Source organism: Macrobrachium nipponense, chromosome 13 (genome assembly GCF_015104395.2).
Source record: "Macrobrachium nipponense isolate FS-2020 chromosome 13, ASM1510439v2, whole genome shotgun sequence".
Taxonomy (NCBI): domain Eukaryota; kingdom Metazoa; phylum Arthropoda; class Malacostraca; order Decapoda; family Palaemonidae; genus Macrobrachium; species Macrobrachium nipponense.
The window spans coordinates 1,985,196-2,011,879 of record NC_087206.1 but is presented as its reverse complement, the minus strand read 5'-3'; the positions used below and the strand labels follow the sequence as shown (position 1 = coordinate 2,011,879).

General features: G+C 42.7%; 1 protein-coding gene and 1 long non-coding RNA gene across 7 annotated transcripts in view; one reads left to right on the top strand and one right to left on the bottom strand.

Moving 5' to 3' along the window:
- The window catches only part of LOC135225597 (protein polybromo-1-like), a 102,478-nt gene extending 87,369 nt beyond the window's left edge, over window positions 1-15,109 (top strand). For all 6 annotated transcript variants that reach the window (XM_064264888.1, XM_064264887.1, XM_064264891.1 and 3 more), the window contains 2 exons: window positions 12,511-12,610; window positions 12,907-15,109. In XM_064264888.1, coding sequence (XP_064120958.1) covers window positions 12,511-12,610; window positions 12,907-13,117 — 311 coding nt within the window. In that variant the 3' untranslated portion in view covers window positions 13,118-15,109. The remainder of the gene's footprint in view (window positions 1-12,510; window positions 12,611-12,906) is intronic.
- LOC135225598 (uncharacterized) lies at window positions 244-26,684 on the bottom strand. The gene is made up of 3 exons (XR_010317035.1): window positions 26,486-26,684; window positions 4,331-4,411; window positions 244-3,993 (listed from the first exon to the last, which is right to left on the bottom strand). It is a non-coding gene; the product is annotated as an uncharacterized LOC135225598 (long non-coding RNA).

The window sequence follows — 26,684 nt, the reverse complement described above, 5'->3', positions numbered from 1 at the left end:
TGATTGATGAAAATTTTATTGAAGAGGGGCATCATGATTAGCAATGAGTGATCAGATTTTGAGTGATAGGACTTCCTAAATCTCTTTGGAAGGAAGGATTTTTGGTAGGGGTTTGGGGTTCTTTGAATTGCTCATCCCTGACAAAAGGTCTGCAGTCTGAATGTTCATTTTGTATGCTCAGGTCGGTAAATGGCTAGTATTTTCCACATTGTTGGTTGGGATGAGGCATGAAACAAACTCATCTAAAATGTAGGTTCTTTATTAGGTTACAAGGCAGCAAGGACAAAGTGTGAGAGCAACTGAACTTGGAGGGGGGAAGTGCTGGTTCCTCTAATATAGTACTTGACTGCTGGGGAGACATTTGTCATAGTCCCTTGACCTGCCATTGCTTGTGACAACCCTGATCTTGTTCCAACATTGAGAAGTCAGATTCTGGATCCTGATTGACTGTTCTATATCTATCCTGGGTAGGGGGCATCCATGTTGATCGTACAACCTCTGTACATGTTCAGCTCTGGCAGCAGCACGGTGATTGCATTCCTTGGCTTTTTGGAGCAATTTCTGGGAGAATGAGAATGAGCAGGCACACAGAAGCAAAGTGGGTGGTTATATAGGACTTATGCAGAGGAGCGCCTGTGAAGTTTGGAGTGTTCTGTAACTCTAGAGGCCATTGTCAACGTCTTCACAGTCTATTTTGCTGGAGGGTGCTGTCTTCAGTATAAGATGCTTCACAGTGGCCTCGGTATGGCCATTGGACTGCAGGTAATGTGGGCAAGTAACAAGATGGTGTGCTCCCCATCACTCCATGAAATCCCTGAATTCATGGCTGGTGAATTTAGGTCCACCGTCAGTCCTGAGGTGAAGTGGGACACCAACTTCAGGACTGCAACCACAGGCCAGCAGAAAAAGACAAAACCTGTTGGTCATGATGAGGGATGACTTCCCTGCAGTCTGCTGACACAGTTCAAAGGGCCTAGTAGAGAAGTAGTCGTTCTGAAGAAGTTCCTGTTGGAGGCCGACTTTTACAAACTGGCAATGCTCACAAGCTTGGACAGTACTTGCAATGTCTGAGTCAATTCCTAGCCATTGAAAAGTCTGTTGTGCCCTACGCTCTTTGGCTTCTATTCCTCTGTGACTGTCATGGATCCTGAATAATCTTGTCAGCCTCCATGATGGGTCCTCCCTCGCTAAAGCATGAAGATCCTGAATAATCCTGTCAGCCTCCATGACAGGTCCTCCCTCACTGAAGCACGAAGACCCTGAATAATCCTTAATCCTGTCAGCCTCCATGACGGGTCCTCCCTCACTGAGGCACGAAGAACCTGAATAATCCTGTCAGCCTCTACGACAGGTCCTCCCTCGCTGAAGCACGAAGAACTTAAACAATCCTGTCAGCTTCCACAACAGGTCCTCCCTCACTGAAGCATGAAGAACGTGAATAATCCCGTTAGCCTCCACAACGGGCCCTCCTTTGCTGAAGCACCAAGATCCTGAATAATCCTGTCAGCTTCCTGGAGTGAGGCATCATCCTCTTGGGCTGCTCCATGAGTTATGGCAATGGTACTGATGTATGGCCCAGACTCAACCCAGTTGGTTTCGTTCTGTGGTGTGAGCTGGCTGACAGGCACATGACAGGGTGTTGGGTATGGTAAGCTGCTTGCCAGCATGCCACACAGCTGTGAACAGGTACAGCGATGTTCTCTCTAGAGTGTAATGGTTGAGAATTGGCACCAGTGGGTGATGGTCGTCTTCAGTGTAAAATGTTGAAGGCCTATCAGGTACAGTTTGCACTTAGACATAGCCCAAGTTATGGGTAACATCTCGCAACTCAATTGTGGAGTAGCATGTCTCAATGTCTGCAAGGGAACGCGAGCCACACTGTATTAAGTGGAGTCATATGTTTGCTGTGGTCCTACAGAAGGGGATAGCTTAGTCTGTTGAGTCTAGAACCATTGGTCTGTAGGATAACTCTGTTGAGTCTAGAACCATTGGCCTGTAGGATAACTGGGAGTGGTTAGATCAAGAGGGGCAAGGACTGGTGACCCAGCTGGGTCACTCTTGACTTGGTGTAATGCTCTGTCTTGATCCGAGGACCATACAAATGCACACTTGGTGCTCATGAGGGGTCCGAGAGGCTGAGCTGCATTAGTTATCAGAGGTGCAAAGTTGGCCAATTGATTCATTAACCCCTTAAATGAACAAAGATCCAAGATCATCCATGTAGGGAAGTCCTTGTTTGCTGCTACTTTGCTGTGGGCCTGCTGAAATGCCATCTTTGGGAATCCGAAATGTGCAGAAGGTCAAGATTCTGAGGGCCCACAACAGAGAGGTCTGTACCTGTGTCTGGCAACATCTGAATCCTAAATGTGGTCACCATACGAGAGGGTAAAGGGGATTGGCTGTGGTGTCTTGTTAGAAGAGGGTCTTCCCATCCGACGACGACAGCTGGGGTCTTGCCTGGAGAAGTTGGTGTAGACTTGTCACTGGAAGTGCCACTCTGGCATCTGGCATCCGTTGTCTTCTTTTGACAGCACTTTTTGTAATGCGCTATCAGTTGAAGTGGTGGCACTGGACTTGTCTGATGGGGCACCTCTCTGCCTTGTCCCAATGCCCGTTGTGGGCACAGTTGCTGCATGTGCTATTTGCTGCTGGGCACTTCTCTGTGGATCCATACATGCGGTTGCACGACTGCCATGGAACTCTTGTTGTGGTGTTAGAGGTGGCACCCTTTCCATGTTTCTTCTGCTTCCTGTAGTTTGAGAGGGCGAAGCATGAATTGCGGAAGTGGCCTTCCTGGTGGCCTCATAGGTGTGATGTACTGATAATATCCTGTAGAGAGGCATTGTTGTCAAGGGCTAGGAGTTTTTAAAGTTAATTCTTCATCCCCGACTCCCATGATCCCATGAGGATGATCATCTTCATCTGGGTTTGCTCACAAACTGAAGGTATACCATGACAGAAATCTAATTCCTCTGCAGTGTTCTTGAATTTTACATACTCTGAAAAAGAATCTCCCTCTAACTGTTTGCTGGTTAGCAGCTCCCCAAGATGTAGATTCTCATTGCAACGGCTCTTGATGTGTTCATCAAGGGTATCCAAATCTGTGTCGACACTTAATCAGAAGCCTAGTGTGTGCTCGAGGATCTTTTTTTGTCTCCAAGACAAGACACATTCTCATCTGGATTGTTTCTCTCCTAGTAACTTGGGAAGATCCACTGTGACTGAATAATCGTTCCATCAACATCGCCATTCCTGAAAGATGTGAAATGTAGAGGTTTCTAGATGATTGTTTTCTGTGGAGTGGGTGCTGACTGGGTGCTGCCCTCTGGTGGCAATGTAGTAGCTGAGGGTGTCAGAAGAGACTTGCTGGGGTTTCCTGTGGTTCCTTACTGTACGAGGGATGGTCGCATTTGCAGAAAGGCACTGTAGCGGTCTGCTTCCTGTTACCAGCAAATTTCATTGTTCTCTTTCTGTCCTTGGACCCTTAATTCTTTCCGTTTTCTTCATCTTTCCTCTTCTTTCTGTCTCTTTTCTCGTCTAATCATGGTATGATCCTCGGTCCACGATTAACCAGGTATTGTATGAACAAATACAATCAGTTGATTGGGGTATCGTCAACTGGGGATGTAGAGCGGGTGGGAACTGTGTTATCTGGGCAAGTGGGCGGTCGACATTTGTCCTGATAACATAGAGAATCCATTGTGAATAATGCTCTGTTTACACCACTTGAATACAGTATCAGAATTTTAACCGCAGTGCTTAAAATATTGGCACAACTTAGCTCGTTAGCACCACCTTGCACTACGCACATGATACTCTGTACATATTAGCAAATAAAGTCAGTTGCAGAGAGAGAGAAAAGTAGGTAGCTGCTGTTGTATGGTCCTCTCAGTTTTCTTCTGGTTCGTTGTAAGTCTCCTGTGTCGTAGCTTGCTTCTCGTAATATACCCTGCTGCACTATGATGGTTGGGATGCGACGTGAAACAAGCTCATCTGAAATGTAGTAGGATTTTTGTTAGGTTACAATACAACAAATACAATGCGTGAGAGCAACCGAAGTCGAAGTGGCCTCATTAGGCATTGGATTTCAGTATGTTTGGTTGCCACTTATCAAAACATGGGAGGCAAATATACATAGCCCCATATCAATATACGTATATACATGATACAATTGTTATATGATGACGTATAATACATGTTATATAATGACATGTTACAAATCATCTACAAATGCTATTGATAGACATCATAGATCCTGTAGGGAAATTAATTTTTGCGGCAAATTATGATTCCAATAAACAGGCAAGTGGGGATGTGTTAGCAAGCTTACCACTCTCCATGCTGGTTTATGATGAGTGCAGTTTAATATTTTTGCCTCCATAAACATCCTTTTCCAATTGTTGCAACTTGTCTGGAAAGATAAATGGAACATTAATTCTTGCAATATTTTGTTTTATTGCTTGTATTTTTTTCATCGTATGAATATTGATGACATTGATAGGTTGACATTCCTAAGTTAACTTCAGAAGTTTGCAGAAAATGTACTTTTGTACTCCAGAAAATAGAGAAAAAAAATGCTCTCTAAATGATAAACAATAATGTCACAGATGCTTTAAAAATTGGGATGAGAAGAAATGGCATTTGTTCCAGTACGTTATACAAACCATCGATCTTTTTACAATAGGAAGGTAACTAGCGGCAGCTGGAACGGTCGTAATCTTCGAACAAGGGAGTTCGGTAGTTAACTGCTTGTCCGACAGTGCGCGCGCAGCGCGACTGGGAGGTGAAGAATCACTTTTTCTTTCGGTCGTGTGTGTGGAGGATGTGTTCGTCATCGCTCTCTGCCCGCTTCATCGTCGTATGCTTTGCTTTTGTTGTGAATTTTTCAACTTGGTTTGTCAGTGTTTGAAAGTGAATTGTAAGTACTTACTGTCTTTTTCATCTTTTATTACATTGATTTTATGGATCATCGGACATGGAGCTATCCCCGCACCCACCCATCAACCTTAAAGTGTGCCCGGGGGTGGAGGGCTGCAAGTGTGGGGTCTTCCGCTCTTTTCGAAGATTGATCCTCATTTACACTCTGTGCCAAGGCCGTGAATGCTCTCGGCCCGAGCCTTGTAGCATTTGTGTAATTGGTCGGAGGTGCAGTGAGTACTGTGCGAGGGTGGGGAGAAGTGTAGACCTGCCAAGGAATTGTTGGAAGCTCTGCTACTCCCTTGGTTTCGGACACTGCGTCTTCTTTCCTGCCCCCGACTCGGCTCCCGCAGTTGGCACCTTCCCCTTCAGGAGGGGGGGGAGGAGGGTTTCGAGGTCCTTCTCTTCGCCCGATCCGTCGAGCGTAGAGGAGGGCGCTCGTTACCTGACGTTCATTTGTATTTGGGGTCTTCCGTTCGCTCGGGGTGGACTCGCCCCCCACCCCCTCTGCGCGCGCACGAGGGGGAACCCCTCCTAACTTCCGACTGTTGCTTCCTCAGGGCTCCTGCTGCGGGGGACGACCTTGGCCAGGTGTGGATGTCGCTGGGACTCCAAGGCACGCCGAGCGTTCAGGGGCTGCGCCGGTCACCCATGGAGCGGTGACCACCACTACACGGTCTCGAATCCAGGGTACGCCGCCTCTCCTCACCTGGTTTACACCCTTCTCGTGATGTCTGTGACGCCAACGGCCGCCGTGCAGGGCCTGAAAGCTGCAGTGCCGAGGAGGGGCGTGCCTCCCCCTCCGGGTTCTTCATGCTGCCAGCCCCGGTCTTCCGTTGCCCGAAGAGCTCGCCCCTGGATCTGCCGCTGGCTGCTGCCCCGTCTCCTGGAGTACCTGCCCTGTCTGCCGTACCTGCCGCTGCTGCTGTTCTCGCACCTGCTGATGTCGTTCCAGCCCGTGGTGTTACTGCCCGAGACGCTGGTCCTTCCGGACAGGTGCAGCCAGGTCCTGTTGCTTCGGCAACAGCAGCCCCGGCTCCATCCTGGATGGAGGACTTGACGTCTGTCCTGAGGGAGCTGACGAAGAAGAAGAAGAAGAAGAAGAAGGAGGAGGTAACGTCGTCGTCGTCGTCTTCTTCGTCGCCTGCTGCCGCCTCTTCCCCTTCAACTCCCAAGGCTTCAAGCCGAGGAAGAAGAAGGCTGCCTCCTTCCCCCCCAAGAAGGCTCCTTCGGGAACTTCTAAAGGCCCGTCTCATTCCGTTGGGACGGGGGGTCCTTCTGCTGGTCCTCCTGCTCCTTCGGGAGCGGGGCCCGTCTCTCCTTCCGCAAGGAAGAAGAAGACAGGGACCAGAGGAGTACCGGCTAACACCGGTACTTCCTCACCTGGTGTAGGGGCGCTGCCGCTACACCAGGTTCCGGCTCTGCCTCTTGTTCGCGAGAGGTACCGAGTGTACGGGCACCTGCGGGCAACCGTGCAGCCAAGGCCTGGACGTCCGAGTTCTCTCAGCGCCAGGACCAAGGAGCCGCTCAGGTGACACGCTAGACCAGCGATCGCTCTCGTAGCGACCAGCTGGTTACCAGGGTTGCGGTGATAGACCTAGACTGATCACGGGCAGAGGCTGGTGAGAGTTCCCCTCGATCGCAGGAACCAGCCTCGGCTGGTTCCAGCGGTTCGACGCGCCGTGAGAATGGGCACCGGTTCCATCACAACTGTGGTCTCTGCAGGTCCCCTGACCACCGCTGTTCTCGGTCCAGCTGCTCGCTCCAGGGGAGCGGCACGACCAGGCCTGCAACTCGATCGCTACCGCGGGTTGGCGATCGCCTGCAGCCCCCCAAGCACACCGGTTCTGCCGGTGAGCGAGGGGGGAGCGTCAGGTCTTCCTCTCCTGTTCCTCCAACTTCCTTCAACTTCCTTGGGTTACACCGGGAAGGGCGAGGTAACAAGGAGTGATCGTGAGGGGTGCGCCCCCCCACGATCCCGCCACAACGCCCTACGTGCCAGGCACGGTCCTCGGATCGACCAGGTCGTATGTGCAAGTGGCAGGAGGAGACCGGGAGGGGTCTGCCGCTGTTCCTCCCTCTGAAGGAGGAGGGTCTCGGGAATCGCTCTTGCTGGAAGGGCTTGATGGTCCAACTCCTCAAGATGCGGTCACTCCTGAGATCCAGAGGAATTTTGCTGAGGTCATTGTGCAGATTCATCAGCACAACGACCTTGGGGAGATCGCTGTCGGGACCGTCGCCGCTGCTCTCGGTCTAGCCGCTCTCCCCAGGAGAGCCGCACGACCAGGCCTGCGGCTCGATCGCCAGTGATCTCCTGAAGGCAGGAAAACCGCTGGTCCAGACCAGCAGCTGGCCCAGACCAGCAACTCGACCATCAGGTTGACGATTGCCAACCGCTGGTCCAGACCAGCAACTCGACCATCACCGTGGTTGATGATCGTCACAGTCCTCCCAGCCTACCGGTTCTGCTGGTAGGCAGGGGAGGAGCTCTCATAACAGCTCCCCTGACAGAAGACCGATGCTCCGTTCCTTGGTCCAGCTTTTCTCCACAAGAAGCCGCTGGTCTAGACCTGCAGCTCAATCGCCACCGTTGGCTGGGGATCGCCTGCAGTCCTCCCAGTCTACTAGCATGCTAGTAGGAAGGGTAGGAGCATCAGGTCTCCCTCACCTGTCCCTTCAACCTCCTTAGACTACACCGGGAGGAACGAGGCAAGCAGGAGTGACCGTGAGGGTGGGGGGCGGGGGGGGCAAGGACGAATGACGCTTCCCAGACTCTTGGAGGGACCATCACCGCTGTTCACGTGACGGTCCGTCTGGACCACGCACTCAAGAGAACAGGGCGCGCTCCCCCTTCGGTCCTCTTGAGAGGTTTCGGCCTCGACGAGGACTGGGACGCGTCGGAGGACGGTATCGGCTCTCTCCTGTCAGGTGCTCGATCAGCCCCACCCAGACGCCGTTCACGGTGGCGGCAGACGCTTAACCTACAGTACGAGTTTGTAACCCTCCTCGGGAAAACATTTTCTCCTGACGATACGTTTTCCCAGACTCTGAGAGGCCATCGCCGCAAGGTGATGGCTGCTCGTACTCACTTCTCCAACTGCAAGTTCCGCTGGGAAGGCAAGCGAGTAGCCAATTCCTCCCCCATTCCCTCTCTCCCTACGGCTACGAGGGAAAGGGGAGGGATCCTGCAGAGCGTTCTCTGTAGGATTCCACGTTGGGGACTGCGTTCCTGGAGGGGGGGACCTTCGGGTCCTACCGGATGTAAGTCCTACCGGATGTAAGTCCTTGATTTCTACGGGAATCGGGAGGACCACCAACCGATGATCGTCTGATGAATTCGGTGGGGGTTTCGCCGAGCGCTTAGAATTCTTCGGAATTTCTAGCACTCTCAGTGGTCTGGTTTTTTACGATCTGCAAACACTAGGGCGAAACCACGGTCCAGAGTGGGCTAGACGAGAATCCCTGATAATTGTTACTACGATTATCGGGAATCTCGCCGAATGCTCGAATTCCTGGAATTTCTAGCACTCGGAAGAAGCACTGCTGCTGAAGGAAGAATATCTCACAGTAGGCGTCTAACCCTGGGATAGAGAAGAACGGACGGGGACATCCAATTTGGCTTGAACTATCGTCTTCGGTATTCTGTTATCACCATTGAAGCTTTCCTTCGGGGAAGACTTCTCCTTCACTCTCTTGATTAGAGAATGAAGGGTGTCGGCTTCCAATCCTTATTCTCATTCCTCGAATGGAAAAGAATTTAGGATGGAGGTCTTTGTATAGGAACCTACAAATATACTACGTATATTACCCTCGCGACATGATTCTGTTAATCAGTTGAATTGTCCGGGGTGTAGGCACATACCGTAGTTAACTCTACGGATTGTGACTGAGACGAATAGTATCTTAATTGAACTGCAACTTGGGACTGCCTGCAACCTCCCAGGAGTTACCAGTTTCGATTTTGAGATACTTATGGTATTGTTACAACACCACCACCACAGCTTTTGTATTTACCGATATCCGTTTCGTTTAAATACAATTGCTCAAGCGTATTTTTTTACGCTCAGTGGTTCTAGCCGAACGCATTCCTTCTTGGAATGGATTACCTGGCAACTCAGGATGACGAGTGAGCGAGAGCTAACTGTGTATTGAGCTGCCTGAAGCAGCCCAGTACCAGCTGGCTCTCCGAGATGAATGGTCGGTTTATGTCTCTCTCCTCTACAATGATTGACTACCGAACCGTATCTCTGCCCGACAATCACAGACTTAGGTCTCTGATTGACTGGGATTCTCGCATACATGAATGACCGTCTCTAATGCATCGCCTTGGACATTGCGAGTATTTTCAGACAGAGATATCTCAATAGACTCTATCATCTTTCTGTTTACCGCGCAGTAACAGAAGTCTGTAGCCTAGTCTCCCGCTGCATCGCACCCCTGCAATAATGCGGAATGATTTCTTCAGACATCTGAGTTTGTCTTCTAAAAATATCTCGTATTTGTAGTTGTGCAATTGTTCATTGTTCACCCCGAATTACAGATGTATTACGGAAGACATCACCTGTTCCCCGCCCTGCCAGCTCTACTTCCAAGTATATTGTCCTCCCTGGATAACCTGAAGAAGATGATGATCAGCCCATGAGAAGCAGTTCTTCAGGCAGTACATCCCTGTGTTTTCATTATTGAAAAGTGCCCCGCTTTCATTGCAACTACGACTTTTCACCGAACAGCAATGAAATAGCAGTTTAGCGTTTTCAGTCCTTTGTAAGCATAGGTTCAGAATCTTGAGAATTACTTCTCTCAGTTCGGCTGTAGGTGGCATTCACCTTCCACCTTCGTCTTCAATGGCACATAGTGTTGTTTCTCCTTAGCTGAGATTCAACTACTATGAGAATTCTGTCTTGCCATCAGGGACCTCGGTCTCTAGAAGGCAATTGACTTTCGCCTGTTGGGCACATGCCTTGAGAGAATCATCACCTCGCCGTCCGGCATCGGTGGCAAACAAATAGACGATTTGTATGGTCTCTCGGCATACCCCTTTAAATGCGAAGGTCACGTGACTTGCTCGGATGCTTGGACAGCTTGCCTCACACAACCGAACGCAGTCAGTCGGCAGCTGTCAAAGCGCCCAAGTCAGTTGCGAGCTACGCTGTGGACTTAGTTCGGTTGTTCCAGATCAATCATTACTTCGTCCTACTAGCTTGTCCCAGTACCCATACCATCGACACCCACCATGGAGTGTCGGTATCCTATCCACTACGGAGACAGAGAAACTTTGCCGCAGGGGGATACGAGACCGCGAGAGGCTTCGCTGCAATGGGATTTGAGAATGCGAGACACTTCGCTGCAGACAGATAGACCAGTATGGGTACTGGACATCACCGAAGATTATGTCGAGAAGAGGGATAGGTCATAGCAACTATTCCCTTCTTTTCCTCTGAGGGAACTGCATGGCTTTTCCTGCAAAGCCAAGCATCCAGGGGATGGGGATCTGCGACGCTCTATTTCTTACCGAATTTCGTAGCGAAGACTCAGAATCCTTCGGTCCCTGCCGATCAGTTCGAGTCCTTCACAATCCCCTCCCTAATGGACTTCACCGCCTTCGATGCGAAGGAGATGCTGCTTTGTCCTGTGAGGGTGCGACGGCGCTATCTGAAGAAAACTCGACACCTCAGGTCTGAGTGTTGACACCTCTTCGTTAGCACCGGGATGACCAATTAGTTACAGGAACACACTTTCTTTCTGGCTGGATGAGGTGATCAGGAGGGCGTACAAAGCTGATGGTAGCGACGACATCCGTACCCTTCGTCCGAGAGCCCACGAAGTCAGAGACATTGGTCCTTCCTTCGCGTTCCGCAAGAACTTCTCCGTGGCGCAGGTACTGAAGGCAGGGGTCTGGTCCAACCAGACCACATGCACCTCCTTCTACCTTCAGGTCCTTGGACACTTGTTCCTTAGGACCCGTGGTGGCTGCTCAACACGTTGTGTAGCTTACCCAGCACCCGAGCGGACCGAACATCATCGCTTCCTGGTGTGACTGCATGATTGAGAAGGTGACTGCCCTTCTCTTCCCCATCTTTTTCTCTCCCTCTACCTGTGGGCAGAGGGACGCGGTAGTCACTACGCAGGATCAGGAGGCGATGCAGGTAAGCTACTCGACCGAGCCCCATCCTACCCCTTTCATTAGAGATAGGAGCGATTATCCACCACTTCCCCCAACAAGGGGGGGGAAGTGGAAGCCAACAAGAGACATCCCATGACTTCATATTGCCTCTTGCAATAGGAAAAAGTTCTTGTTTGCTAGTTTTAAGAGGTATGCTTGCCTCCCTCTTATTACTGGGTCCAGAGGTCTGACCATTGATCCTGCGGTACATACCCTGATCAATTGGGCAGAGGCTAGGATACCTCCCTCGCTCTTAAGACCAGGGAGGCAATCCAAGGTTGGGCGAACACCAGTCTGTTCTCAAAAGACTCGGATTCCTCCCACCGAGAAGTAAGTCTTCCTATTGTAAAAGGACCGATGGTTTGTATAACGTACCGGAACAAATGGCAATTTGTCGAAAATTGCATTTTTCTTAACTATACAAACCTGAGGTCCTTTACATATAGTCCCACCTCATGCCACTCCTCACTCTGCGTCTTTTCCTGGGCGTAAAGCAAAAGTGATTCTTCACCTCCCAGTTGCGCTGCACGCGCACTGTCGGACAAGCAGTTAACTACCGAACTCCCTTGTTCGAAGCTTATGACCGTTCCAGCTGCTGCTAGTTACCTTCCTATTGTAAAAGGACCTCAGGTTTGTATAGTTAGGAAAAATGCAATTTTCGACAAATTGCCATTTCATGAACAAGCCACAACAAAAGAATTAATGAAAATCACTACTCTACAACAAGGCTGTCTCACTCTTGCATTTGCCTTCTGTCAAAATTATCAGTTTTCTTATTTGTCTTGCCATCATTAGCTGCCATGTCTAGATGTCATTTGAATGCCACATCATTCATTGTTAGTTACTTTGTGAAGACAGTAACACTGCTTATCCCTTTTTTCTTAATTCGCACTTTGCGCATATCCCCCTTTTTCTGTCTTCACACTGAATTGCAACACTATCTTTGCATTGTGAAAGTTTGTTTCTCATCAACAGGGTTCTTTTGAAAGTTTGAACAATATTTCAAGAGCTAAATGTCCACTGCACAGTCAGGTAATTTTGTACAAGAATGATCTGAGTAGCAGACTGGCTGTGAGAAGAGACAAGTTTGATCCAGCATTGGCAGTTAACTAGATTAAAATAATATGCAAATAAAATCTGCCACCTTATCAGCAGATTTTGACAATCCCAAAATCATTCAGCCACCAACAATAGTATTTCTTATGCCTGAGAATCCAGAAAACACTTTTTAAAAAAATGTTAAAATGTGCATTTTTACTTGTAATACCTCGGATTGAAAATTGAACATTATGTTATTTATGTTTTAAGAATTTAAGAGGCTTACAGCACAACTCCATGGATGGGAACCCTGAACCTCCTTCAGAATATCATCTCGTTGGTTAGTTAAATAATGGTTTTTTTATTTCTAATAAACTAATTTTATTTTTCAGGTGTCACCGGGAGTCCAGTTCCTTCCAAGTTTTGTGACCCTATTTTTGTTGCTCCACCTCCCAAGACACAGAGGTTGCTTCATTCAGAGGCATACATCAAGTAAGATTTTGTCCTTTTTAATTTGTTCTGTATTTAGACAGGTCTTAGAGACTTTCTCGAAGGAGTCTCACGTTTCTTCAGTAGTGATTCGAATACTAGACAAAATTTTCAAGTGCTAGAAAACGGTTGCGCTAAGAAGTCTTTGTTTGGTTACCACTTAGTTTGTAAAGATTTTTTTAATTAGCTAATTACATTATTAATTTTATCCTTGTCTGCAGATTTATTGAAAATTTAGTAATTATTTGGACTAAAGTATGTCTAGCTAATTAAATTATTAATTTTATCCTTGTCCCCAGATATATTGAAAATTTGGATAAACCATTCATCAGCAACTGGGAGAAGCATTTGATGGCTTCGCAAGACAGCACAGTTGTGAATGATTCTGGTCGTCTACCTGCCCAGTGGTTAGCTAATGGACCAGGAACCCATGGTACTGTTGTAACTGCTCTTTGGGCATTAAGAGAATATATGATGAAGGATTCCTTAGGGATCGCCAAGATTTTGTGACCCGACACGAAGCAAGTGGAGACGACAAAAGAGGATACGTGTAAAAGTGTGGTACAAAGCCAAGCTGTAACCTCCAATGTTCTTCCAACTGGCTTCTCATACAGTGTTGCTACGTCTGTTAGCGAGTTGGGCTAGGCTATGGTTTGCCCTTGTGAGGCCCACTTCAACTGATTTCTTTGGAAAGTGGTGATGTAGCAAGTTGGAATGAAAGCAGTGGGATGAAGAAAAAGTAAAAAAAAAAAAAATATATAGTATATGTATTAATGCATATATACTATATGGTATACAGACTTGGTACATTTCACAGAACTTTGTGTATCTATGTAAATTGGACTTTAAGAAAGTTTTGGTTAAATTTGTAGATAAAAGTTAGTTGCATCTTTTGCAGAATTGTTATTCCCAAAATAAGACATAGTCTTAAAAAGTTTTATTTGTAGACAGTATATCTTATTTATTGAGATATTACTGAGTGACTGCCAATAGGTGTTATTTATATGCTCTTGTATATTTGAAATTAATTTTTTTATTATTTTTTTTTGTGCTGGTGCACGTCGTACTTTTTATTGAAATTTTTTTAACAGACGTTTGGTAGTGTCATTGGACTGTGTAATGACAGTGGAGCCTGGTAGCATTTACTTAGTATTTAGTGTGAAAGGCTTCCAAGGCCTTTTTGTTACTAGTAAGTCAACTTGTTGCTTCATTCTTATGAATAACAGCCATATAAGCATAAATAACAAGTTAGCATTTATTTTTTCAGCTGTTTAACAGTCTTTGGGACACCATATTCAATCTAACCCAGCATTACTGTATTTAAATCCCGCTGCCTTCATATTGTTACCTCTTTTATTTCTTGTAAAGTCAAGTAGCATCAGAACACAGTAAGTGTTAGACATGGTATTTGAACATACCAGTTTGTATATGATGTAGGACCTGTGCATTGCTGTTGTCAGTGATGAAGTGTATTTTATATAAATCTCATCCATAACAAAAACACATATAATGTATTTGATTGAAGTACAACATTTTTGTCTTGTGCATGCACATATGTTTTTTTGCATTATTTTGAATTGTACAACTGCATCCAATCCCTTATTTACTAAAGCTCCATTTTAATTTGCTACCATGGTTGTCAGATAGATGATGCTCTTCAAATGAAAGGTTTCTTTTAACCTCTATGTATTTTCTCTCCCCTTGGTATGGCATATGTGATAGAATTAACATTTTCTTTTGCCTATGAAAATAAGTCCATTATCTTAAGGTATCAAGAAGTTAGCATCTTGAATGCCCTAGTGATCACTAAATAATTAGCAAACCAGTTAACTTTCAGGTGGTGCAGATATTAACATCAGAAATGTTTTTAGGTTTGAATCTAGAAGGTTTTTTCCTCCAGTATTCTTGGGATAGTGTGTATTGTAATCAAATAGGCAAAACCTCGTACAAATGATGTACCTACTGTATATCCATCAGTGTCATATGCTTATATATTTATGTGACCTTTTGGCATCCAAGTTTTATCCAGTTTTATGAATCTCTCTCTCGGAATATCAGTTAAGTATTTTCTTCAAATTAGCAATAGCTTCAAATTGAAGTTTGGTGAACTAGACTGTGGAATTTCCAATTTTCTTGAAGTTTGATATTTTTATTATTACATCTGCACCATATTTATATTATTTGAAATGAATCTTACCTACTGTTAAGCTTATATCTTCGTGCCGATCAATTTGACAGTTTGGCTAACCTACTAGGATTGTCTCTGTAATTGCCCATTTCACACCAGTCAGTTTTAGAATGTTTGCGGTCTTGTCGTATTTCTTCAAGCTGTGTCCGTGTCCAGATGTGAAAACGCAGTAATAATTTTGGCTTTCTGGCTGATGTTCTCCTGTACAGTATTGTGCTAGTTTTCTGTTTTTGCATTATGTCTTCTACAATCTTGTACATGACAGCCACACATATGTTAGCCTGGCTATTTTTTTTTTTTTTTTTTTTTTTTTTTTTTTTTTTTAATTTTTTTTTTTTTTTGTTTTTGTAAGAAATTAAGGAGTGATCTGATGAGAGGATGAATCATTTTGTGAAGTATCGGAAGATGCAAAAGGTCCTCCTTGGCATGATGGGTTGATTCTTTTCTCTCAATCTGCCCCACTTTCTTATGCTCCCAATGTGGTTCAGGAGAAAAATGATAAGTATTCCTCTGTAGGTTAGAAATATGACCGTATATATTATGGGTGAAAATCACTGTTCCCCTTCCAAGTGATCAACTATTTCAACTGTCAGAGCCTTTGTGTCTGTAGCCTGCCCTCTGGACTTCCATGCATCAATTGGTCTTCTCAGCTGACAGGGAACCGAGGCATATCTCGGGGGCCAAGGGTCCTCTTCGCCACCTCTCAACCGTCTTCTAGCAGTCACATTTACTGGCTCGTGTATCATCCTTTTTTTTGGAGGCGATAGTGATGTGTGTAGACTAGTGGAGTTGTCTAGGGGATTACATTCTGAGATAGTATTACACTTTCTCCAGTAGTTTCTGAGCTGCACATCTATGCTTCCTTTGTTGATTATGTGCCCTGAATCGTTTTCCATTGTGGCCTTAGTTTCCCCCTCTATCACGTTGCGTCGTACTTGTTTCCTTTTGACAAATGTTCTCATCTGTAATAGCGGCTCTTCCTCTCCTACCACTTATTTATCTAGGTTAAGCTACCTTGTACTAGAATGGCCTCGTGCTTCTCAGCAGTTGCCTCTTAAAGTACGTACTATGCAGATGGCTCTGGCTGTTACCCTTGTTTCATGGTGATGTCATGTAAAGTTGAATAGCTCTGTCCTAACATTAACAATGTAGTTTGCCTGCAACTGTTTGTGGAATGAGCGCATACGAACCAACCAACTAGGGCAAATGAGCCAGCATGCTGCTGGCTTAATCTAAAACAGCAACTTGGGCAATATTAGAAGTGTATCACATAAGCTTGTTCTCAGCATGCCACTGCATCAGTTTCCAGCTATATAAAGCTGCTTTGTTCTACATGGATTTCAAGTTCTTGCTCCAAGGAAGCAAAGACCTCTCTAATCAGTCAAGCACTTTGGCCTAATTGTGAGGCAGAAGTACTTTTGAACTCATTATTTCATTCTTAGTATGACCGCCTGATTACAGCAAGAATAACGTGTGTGTGTGTGTGTGTTTGTACACAATGTTAGATAACATATACAAATGTTAAGTCCTGACGGGGCAGCATTTCTTGATGAGGCATCGGAGATTTTAGCCTCACCTTTATAAACATTTCCAAAGTAGAGGGAGGGGTTGGTTCTTATTACAACAGAAGCAGTTGTGCGCATATTTATCCAAGAAAGTGATCCAGCTCAACATTGGTAGCTGTTTTTGACACATCCTACCATTGTCTCCTTAATCCCCAAGTTTTTAAGGCATTAGCCTAAGGTGTCTTGAATCAGAACAGAATAGAATATTCTTTGCAGTATCTTTTGAAGTCTTCCCTCTAGGGTCCTGCCTCTACAACATCTGCATGAAAGTTCCACACAGAATTTCCCAAACTGCTCGCAGTAGCTCAGTAAGTGATCAAAGGTTACTTTTGAAGTGAAAGAATTGTAATGTAATCACATCTGATGTTTTGAACTCTGTTCAAGTAGGCTGTAAGGGTCCCCCAAAGGCCATGTACGTAGCTTTTGTAGTGTCTGGCAAAGCTTCAGGAAGAAGCTTGGGTAGTGATGGTTCTCGAAGAAGGATATCTGGTACATTGTTATTTTTCCCACCCCTTTTGACTTCCCAATTTCCTTCACTCCCCACTCTCTTCACACAAAGTAGTAAGTCATTTGGGAGGGGTAGATCAGGCAATTTTTATGCAACGAGGCCATCAAGTTAATTTTCATCTAGTCACTGAGGCGTTAACCTTCATTTTTTTTTTTAGACCTCCGGGAAGAGGCTGGAGGCCAGTACATGGAACATTCCCAGTCTGCAAGTTTATTCAATTTACTCCCTTTCTGATGGAGTCATTCAGTTTGGTTCTGACAGCCATTCGGAAAGCAGGAGATGATTTCTTTTGGCACGTAGGGGACATACTTCCATGTACCAGTACATCCTCAGTCAAAGAAGTACTATCTATACTTTGTCTTCTGAGGGAAGGTGTTCCAATTCCAAGCTGTTTTGGTCCGAGTACAGCACCACGAGTGTTTACCTGTGTTGGCACCTTTAGCAGGAAGGAGTCTCTGCTTGATAGAGTTATCAGTGCCTCAGCGGCGTTGTTGGTATGGTATTAGCTTCCCACCTCGGTGGTCGCAGGTTCGATTCTCTGACATTCCGTTGAGGAGCGAGAGATGTGTATTTCTGGTGATAGAAGTTCACTCTCGACGTGGTTCGGAAGTCACGTAAAGCCATTGGTCCCCGTTGCTGAATAACCACAGGTTCCATGCAATGTAAAAGCACCATACAAACAAACAAACAAAAACAAGATAGAGTTATCTTATATTTGGACAACTGGTTAGTTTTCACCAATTTGCTTCAGACAATCTTGAGAGAGAAGGATTATCCTCTATACCCCTAGGGTTGGGCATTTTGTTCAAGGTCGACAGATCTATGCTTTTCCAATCATCAATTGTTTACCTGGTGACAAAGATCAACTTTCTCTTTTCATGGTTTTGCCAACAGAGAGATGGTTAGACAATTTTCTACCACTTTTGATAGAATATTAATGGGTCTGCATCTAGACATCAAGAATCCAGACCTTACTTTGCACCCATATGACTCGGAGGCTGATTGAGGGGCCATTCCAAGAAACTCTTGATGTCGGGGAGTTAGACTGTAAGAAAAGCAACTTTATAAACAACCTACAACTTTTGGCATTTTGGAATGGTCTTAAGCAAATGTAACAACAAACAACCAGTCAGAGACAATACATTCACAGTCTGTGCCAACAATTTAATCTTACAATTCTTACACAAGAAGGCAAGGAGACAAATCGAGAGATCTGTTCAGGCTAGCTTAGAAACTTCCTTCTTTGGACAGAGTCCTAGAGCATCATTCATTTACCTCATTTTGTCCTAGGGAGAAAGAATGTTATTGAAGACAAACTTGGCAGGAAAAGTCATGGTCTTCTGTCAGAATGGTCTCTTCTGCAACTGCCCAAAACACGCCAAATGCAACACTTCTAGTTTACTACCCTCCATGCCAGGATCCCCAGGCAGGGGCAGGTTGATGCCTCTCTTCAAGAGTGATTGAATGTAGACAACCCTTAACACTTTCGTTGTTTATTGTTTTGAGGAAGTACTCGGTAAGTTGTGACCTTTGCAGAACACAAGGATAATTTTGATGGCTCCTTTGTGGCCCCAAAGGGAGTGGTTTCCCGATCTTCCTTTCCTGGTATTAGATGTTCCATGCCTTCGTCCATTCAGGAATCAAGCCTTCATCCATTCAGACAGACTTATGAATGTTATGCAAAGATCCCTTTAAACCTCCACATGCTTCATCTGAACACTTGGAGATTGTCAACTGTCTAATACAAGCTAGAAGCTTCTCTAGAGTGGCCAGGGAAGCAATCCACAAGTTTAGACGGCCCTCTATTAACCTCTATTATTAGACTGTGGCCAGTTTATTGATCTTGGTGCTTGTCATGAGGGATATCCAACAACTGTACCACTATAGATATGCTGATGAAGTTCTTCCAAATTCTCAGATACGAAAAGCAGTTTTCTGTCCCAGCAGTCAAAAACTGTTGCTTTATGGCGTCTTCAGTTCTGCGTGATGCTAACTGGGATATCACTCACAGTTTAAATTTGAAACAGGTTTTCAATCATTTGGGGTGGAAATTTCATATCTCCTTAGCTGAAGGTGGTAGTCTTTGGTTTGGACTGTCGGTTATGGGATTTCACGAGTGCTCTACAAGATAGGCCTTTTCCCCTGTAGGGATCCTTTGACTAGTCTAGTTACAGGGGCCTCACACCCTTCTGTGGATCCAATATCTGGTGACAGTACTTACCAGTAAGGATCATGCAATAGGCAAGAAAGTTTAGAGGCATTTCCCCTCATCAAAAAGCTTTAAGTTTTCTTGGCTGAACAGGTGTTTCTCTGGCTGCACTAACCCACCATCCTCATTCAGTATAGTATGTAGTCAGCAAACTTTAACAATAGGTAAGATGCATTCCAATTAATTAAATTTTTTTTTTATGAAATTAATTATTTGGATACTTATCTACCTTAAAGTAGAAATCCACCCAGCCTCCCCACATCTTGGTGGGTGGTCAGGTAGAATTCTGGTGGGAAACAAGCGACTACAGAGACAGTCGTAGCATGTTAGCCAAGCATTATTTAGTTTATTTTGATAGCCCGATCGTAACTAATGGCACGAAAATATAGGTTATGCAAACATCATTAAATTTTCATATTGCAAGGTAACTTGTCCATTATGAAATTCGTGTGATGAACACTGTAAAATGTTTTAAAAATTTCATGGATGTTTTGGCTTCCCTTTTCATGTTTTCCATGGTAGAAAGTAGCCATTCTTTTCCTTTTCCCCAAAAGTAGAATTTTTCCCCTTACATTAAAAAAATAGTTTACATGACCTATGAGAGCAGATAAAATTTTGCCTTAAAATTTGTTTTATTCAGTTTTGTATTGCAACCAGTTAGATCCACTTGATAAGTCACCTCAGATTCATTTTTATGGCCAAAGTTAAAGAAAAGCACAAGGTGGACTGAATACCTAAAACATATTCTCGATTTATTGAGACTAATTTTGAAAGTTGCCAAGAATGTGCTGTAATATTTCCTTTGTTGTGTGTTGGTACATGTGGACAATTGTATATCGTCCAGGCTGAAAATTAATGGAAAGTACAGAACATTTTGTGTTGACTTTATGAAGTCACTTTTGAATTACGTACCTTCTCCTCAGTAGATGGTAGGCTAGATTCAGTTTTAAGAAATCAAAGATTTCTTTACCATGCTGAAACATTCAGTATTTTCTAGCATAAAATATTTAGTCATTGAAACTAGTCTCATGTCAGCAACAAGTAATTCTTAAGTAATTTCTGTAGAAGCTTGTGGGAGAAAGTATGATTAGGATATAAGGCCTAGAGGAAAATTTTGATTAGGATACAAGGCCTGAGAGTTGTCAGTTTGAGGTATGCTAATGAAGCGGTTGGTATTGAGTCAGTAATTAATGACTGATAAAAAATATGCCATGTTCATCAGTTTAGACCACAGTATTGTCAAAAAACCTAGTTATATTTTACAGCAAATAATTTTAATATTAATTGCCTAGAAATTATGTTATGGAGATTCAAGCTACTTCTAACCTGTCTTCAGAAAAGAAGAAATTGACAGTTAACACTCGTTTTTGTATTCTATATGTGCAATACAAGTACATAATGTCAACCAGACTCCGAGTGCATTCCTTCATATTTGCCGCCCCTGGTATAAAAGCCAAAAATTCTTTGTATTCTGGGATTTGATGTCCCTCGTTTAGTCGTTTACGTAGTGAACGTTTCACTATTTCCTAAAACAGTAATTATGCTTGATATATTTTTATTAGGTCAAAAGTTATGGTTATATACTCTAGGTCCTATTTGGCATTATGGTTTTTGATATTACTATTATACTCGTTAGTATTGATCACTACTTTTGTATTTATACTTTGTATTGTTTGTTTGTTATTGGCCTTCAGATTCATTCTCTACATTTTCAATTGTACTTGTTCACAACAATGTCACTCCTGATGGTTATTTGACTAATATAGTTTTTCTCTGCATTCACCCAATCTCTGGGCACAAACCTTCTAATGCCACCAGCTCCCAAGTTAGTGTTACGCCTGAAAGAGGGCTTGGCCTCCTTGTGTCATAGCTGGAGATGGGCTGAGTAAGGATTCACATTTCAGGGAGTTGGAATCGAGAGAGGTATTCTGTATGTGAAACATTTGGGTAATTTTAATACAAGATATATTTTGCCTTGTATTGCAAAGTATGAATATATTGTAGTCAAGGCTGAGATGGTTAGAATTTTTAATATTTTAAATTTTGTCACTGAGAATGCTGAATTATTTTGTAAAGGAAAAAATCAATTTTGAAATTAAGTGTGCTAGACATGAAAAATAGTTTTAAGACAGGAAAAATAGTTTAATTGAATGTGCTGTGGACTGTCACTTCGTAACAGTAATTTTCTTTTTAATGGCATAAGGCTAAGTCAACAGTATTCAGTTGCTAATTGGCTATTTATCTGCAAGAAGAGATAAGAAATTTCTGTCTTTTTACCCAATATACTTAATGCACATGGGAGCCGTTACCTGAAATCTATTTTAAAGAGGCCATTAGTAATCAAGATAATAGAGACATTGCTCTTATTCCAGAATTGTACCTTTGAAATGAAGAGAAATTTCATGATACTCAACAGATACTAATATCTGGTGATGGAGAGTTTTGTATAAAGTTTAGCATTAGTTGCCAAAGCAATTCTTTGTGTTTCATGTGTTGCAGCATCAAAGAGTCACTGTTACAAGATATCCATGCCACTCATGCCAGTCTGCAAGTAATTAAAACCAAATTATCGACTGTGTTTATGTTGTCTTCATTCTTATATTGTAGCTTTCTTTTGAAGAATTGAAAACAAAATTGTATTATATATCTGTTCAGAACATAAAACTTATTTAGCATAAGTAACCTGAGTAGAATTGTAGTAATTTGGCTCATTCAGTCCAGGATTTATTTGGGATACTCCTAAGAGTTCACACACTAATGTTTTTCAAGATGACTCATGAGGATTCAACATTTTGGAAGCAAATCAATTGAGGAAATTTTGCTAGAATCTGAATCACTAAATAAAGATGAACCTTCAGGGCAGCTATGACAAAGTTTTTGGCTCAGTAGTACTTTGGTTAAATTACCTTACAATAATAACCGTATTTACACACCCATGCATTTACATTCACTTTTATTATAAAGTGGTCTAATAATGCCACTAATTCTCGAGACTTGCAAGTCCCTTGTAGCACCTAGGTTATTTGAAAAATAAGAGTTTAGAAAGCAATATGCAGCTGTCATTCCAGATAACTTTTGAACAGCTTTAAAATTTTATGTTAAGTCTTGGAAGTCAAGCAATTTTTGTAGTATGGATGGAAAAAGCTAGAGGTAGCATACAAAACTACAATGAGCATTATTCTGCCTACCTTTCAGGAACTCTGGCTTATTGTTTTTTGTTTCCAGTTATGGTTTGTTGTTTTGTTTTGTGTTTCCAGTTATCAGGGATTATCATGTTCATTTTATATTAATCTAAGTAACACTATTGTTAAGGACAGATGTCCCAGTCTTCACTGGATTCATGAAGGTCAGCATATGGTCCAGTTAAGGTTTTATGTTTTGTTCCCGCTGTATATTTTGCTCAGGTTTTTTTCAGTTAAGTTGTCACTCACTAAAACAAGAACCTTACTATAAGGGTTTGCATTTTAAAATTTCTGATGTGTTGTTTTCAGCATATTCGCTAACTAAAAGGGTGTTAAGGATATAATTTAGATGGAGATATATATAGTTGTTGTCAGTACAAGAAAGGTAATGAAAGTGAAACATTACTATAAAGTAATTTTTGAGGTTGTAAGTGTAAGGCGTTACGAAGCGCATACATGCATGATTGACTTGCATTGAAGTTTACAGATTTGCCCAATGAATACCTATAAGTGTAATGTTAAGTTGAGGAGAGCCTAAATTGCTCCATTTTTAACTTTCAATGTTTATTCCATGTGGCTATTTCCTTCCTTGTTTTCAAGTTTGGAATCTTCAAAATTGCAATTATTTACAGAATTTTTTAATTGCTACACTTGTTGGTAAAAAAATTGGGAAGAATTAACTGTATTGTTTCAATAGCCCAGACAAAATTTTGTTTTTCATTGCAATTCATGGAGTTCGGAGAATACAAGTTTCCACAATAAATCACATGGGATTCACCAGTTATAAAACTAATGGGATAACTGTGCCACTTAGTTTTCAGAAACTTGTAGCTGGATATTGGATGTACATTGGTTTTTAATTTTTTCCCCACATCGGTTAGCACAGTTGGTGTACAGTGGTATTTATAATTAGGCATATCTTGTAATATAATGGCAGTGTTTTGTAAAGTTTTCATACATTGTTGGTATTAGGTATGTATTTAAAATTTGCACTCCCCACTACTTGGCTAAGACAGCGTACAAAACAGTTTTTAAGTGTTAAGTGCAACATAGAAGCATAGAGATTCAGGTAGCATTAAAGCTGGTCAAGTGAAGATCGGTATGTCATCAAGGCATTTTTTTTTTGTGAAATTAAGATGTACAAGTGAACATTACTGCACTGAAGCCAGGTCTTGTGGTTTAATGAAATTTAAGTGAAAATTGAACATTCCCCCTCCTCAGAGTATTTTTCTTCAAATGTATGGGATACTCTTCTTCACTTGGACTTCCTTTAGAAGGTGGTAGGCAGGCCTTTGATGCCATATTAATTGTACAGTATTTGTCATAGCCTTCAGTTAATTTTAATATATACTGCATGTGTTGGTGTTAAGTATTAGACATAACAAGCTTATTTGGAAATGCGATCTTTGGAAGGGAAGGCAACGGTTCACTCTTTCTGGACTGTCTCTACAGTTTTGGGAGTTTGCAGTCCATTTGGCTTCCTCTAAAGGAGAGGGGTAGTAAGAAATGTAGTACTGTATATGGAGAGAGAGAGAGAGAAGGGCATGATAGAATCTCAGGAAGCTTGAAGTTTTTTTTTTGTTTTATGGTTTTTACCAACACTGCTATCAAAAGTATTAATGTTTGAGTATAAATCTTTCATCATCTGTTATTCTGCGCAAATAAAAGTTTTAACAGTTTTCATTGTCTGCAAAATCATACTCTTTTTGAGCTTAAGTATTTTTCTTTACATTGTATGTACATTTCTTTTATCAAACTGGATCCGTAAATGTGTACAGTACTGATGTTCATCACGCAAAATGGCTAGTGCCTTTGTTTGCTCATCTTAACAAACACCATCTGAGTTAAGCATAGTTTGAAAGGTCTTTTTCAACTAATATAGTGTACAATGGTTTTTATGACAATTAGTTTTAATTTTTGGACAAATTTTTTCATTTAGGTAAACAGTTGAAAAACTTGAAATAAATGTTTTTGAATTGGACATAAAAGTTTTAATGACCTGCCTATCTACCTATTGATTTTATTTGCACAAGTGTTACGTTTTGATAGGACCTTTTTGCCAAAGGAAAACCTGATTCCAATAAGTTGAATGAGTTGGTGGTCGCCCCCATAACGCCCCCCCCCCCCACTAACCTACAGCTAATTAACTACAATGTTAACAGGCTTCTACAACTATACTAATCTTTGCTTTAGTTATCCATGCAAAAGGTTAAGGAAAAATGCTAACACGTTGCAGTCTGAGTATTCCCCTTTCCTAATTCCTAAATTTATGACACACTATAAATTTAAGTATCTAAAGTTATTTTTTTAATATGTAATAACTAGTTTGGAGTTTCCTTGGCAGAATAAAGGGCTGTAGAGCAATTTTTTAACCCTTGCTTAGTTCGTTGGATGGTTAACATTATTTTTGTAATTGATGTCTACTATTAAAATAATGAATTATTATTCAGTGGTGATATTCCTTTCATGATTTCCTTGCAAGTTAGCAGAGTAGGACCTCGGTTGTCGTAGTGCTGTTAAAAATACAGCTCGAAGACTTCTCCTGATGTGAGGTGAGAAGCGTGATAGGCTTAGAGTCCTTGACTTAATGGTGATTGTACACTAAGCAACATTGCTATATAAGCATCATACTTCCACCGCTTCTGTCAGCAGGATATCACACACTCCTTCCTGTAGCTCTGTGACCACACCGGTCAAGTCAAAAGTATCTTCTTCTGATCAGGTTTCCTTCTTGGCCTTGCCGTCTCCTATTTTCATGAGTCATCGGCAAAAGCCTTTTTCCAATCTTGATTCCTACCGTGTACAAACTTGAGGAATTTTCTGTGATGGATGTTTCTCTCTCACTCTTATCTTTCGTGATGTTTACCAGGTCACCATCAGGAGGGACATATCAGTTATGTCATAATTATGCAACATGGTGAAATTTGCTAGTAATATTGTAAGCAACGTAAAACTCCCCAAAATACCTTGATCCATTTTTTGAGGTCAAAGTGGACATTTTTTAGGCTGGGTATAATGCAGTATGTCGGAGAGCTATCATGAATATAAATTCAAAATTTTAATATGTTCCAATGTAACTGGGAAGCAATGTAAATTTACCGAAACACCAAGTAGTTTTATGGGGTAAAAGTATACTTTCCCCTCAAATTATTATACATATTTAGAAGTCTGTCTGTATAGTTGGCAAAGGTTAATTGATAATCCACACACAAGTCTTATAAAACAATCTCAGAAGTCCATGGGACAATCTCAAGTCTTGAATATCATGGGCTAGACTGCGCAGAAACTCATTTAAGAGAGAAAAACTCAGAACACGACACAACAGTGACAAAAGTATAGTATTGCCTTATGGTAAACATTCAGAATTACCTATACTGGTTTTCTCTTTTACGATCCACCATTACGGCAAGAAAGAATAGCTCAGCTGTCACTTTGGAAATGATCCAGAATATTGTTTTCTCTTTTGCGATCCACCATTACGGCAAGAAAGAATAGCTCAGCTGTCACTTTGGAAATGATCCAGAATATTCAGTCTTTGTCCACTTGAAAACTGAACACAGGTTTCATGGGAGTACCCGACTGTTTCTTTAACTACCATGTCCTTTGTTTCCTCCTTACTTATCTCGACAATGTTCACCAACAGACAATGCAAAACCTTCAAGTCAATATTAAAACTTTTTTTTCCTTTTGTCACATCACTGCAGGAAGATACACAAAACAAAAATTGACATTCTATCAGTCAACAGTCCTTGTTTGAGGGACCAACACGAGCTTATAAGCCATTAGTATAGCGAAAGTCCACAGATCTCCTCTAGAAACATAAAGCTCACATCTCCCCTTCACATAACGCGACAACTTCACATTATCTATCTATGTACTTTGCCTGTCGCATGAAGGTGCAAGTAAATGAAATGCGGCGAGGCGATACCGTAGAGTTTCCAAGATTCTGGCTTTGTTCTTACACGCAGGGCCAACGCTGGCCCATTGAACTTGTCACTTCAGTCACTTGCATATAAATTGATATGAATGAATGACCACCATATTTATCACTTGTATATATCATTAGCACAATTACGGACTGATGAATGCTGGCATGAAGACATCTTAATCTTGAACAACAACAAACACTATTGACCTCATTATCTCTGTTAAAGTAATTTTCAACATATCTCGCACCAATATAAAATAACTTGCACTCAACTACACACTCTTTTTACGTTACTCACCGCCTTTTGGACGATGCTTGGCTTCAAAATGTCCGATAATTCTAGGAGAAACTCGAACAGCACACAATAAACATGGTGGAACTCTCGACAGTCACTTCCGTCTTGATGACGTCACTGTTTTACTACGAGCTTCATAGTCCATGAAATGGTTGCCATATACTAACAAACTTTCACGTCTTTAACCATTATTTATAAACGC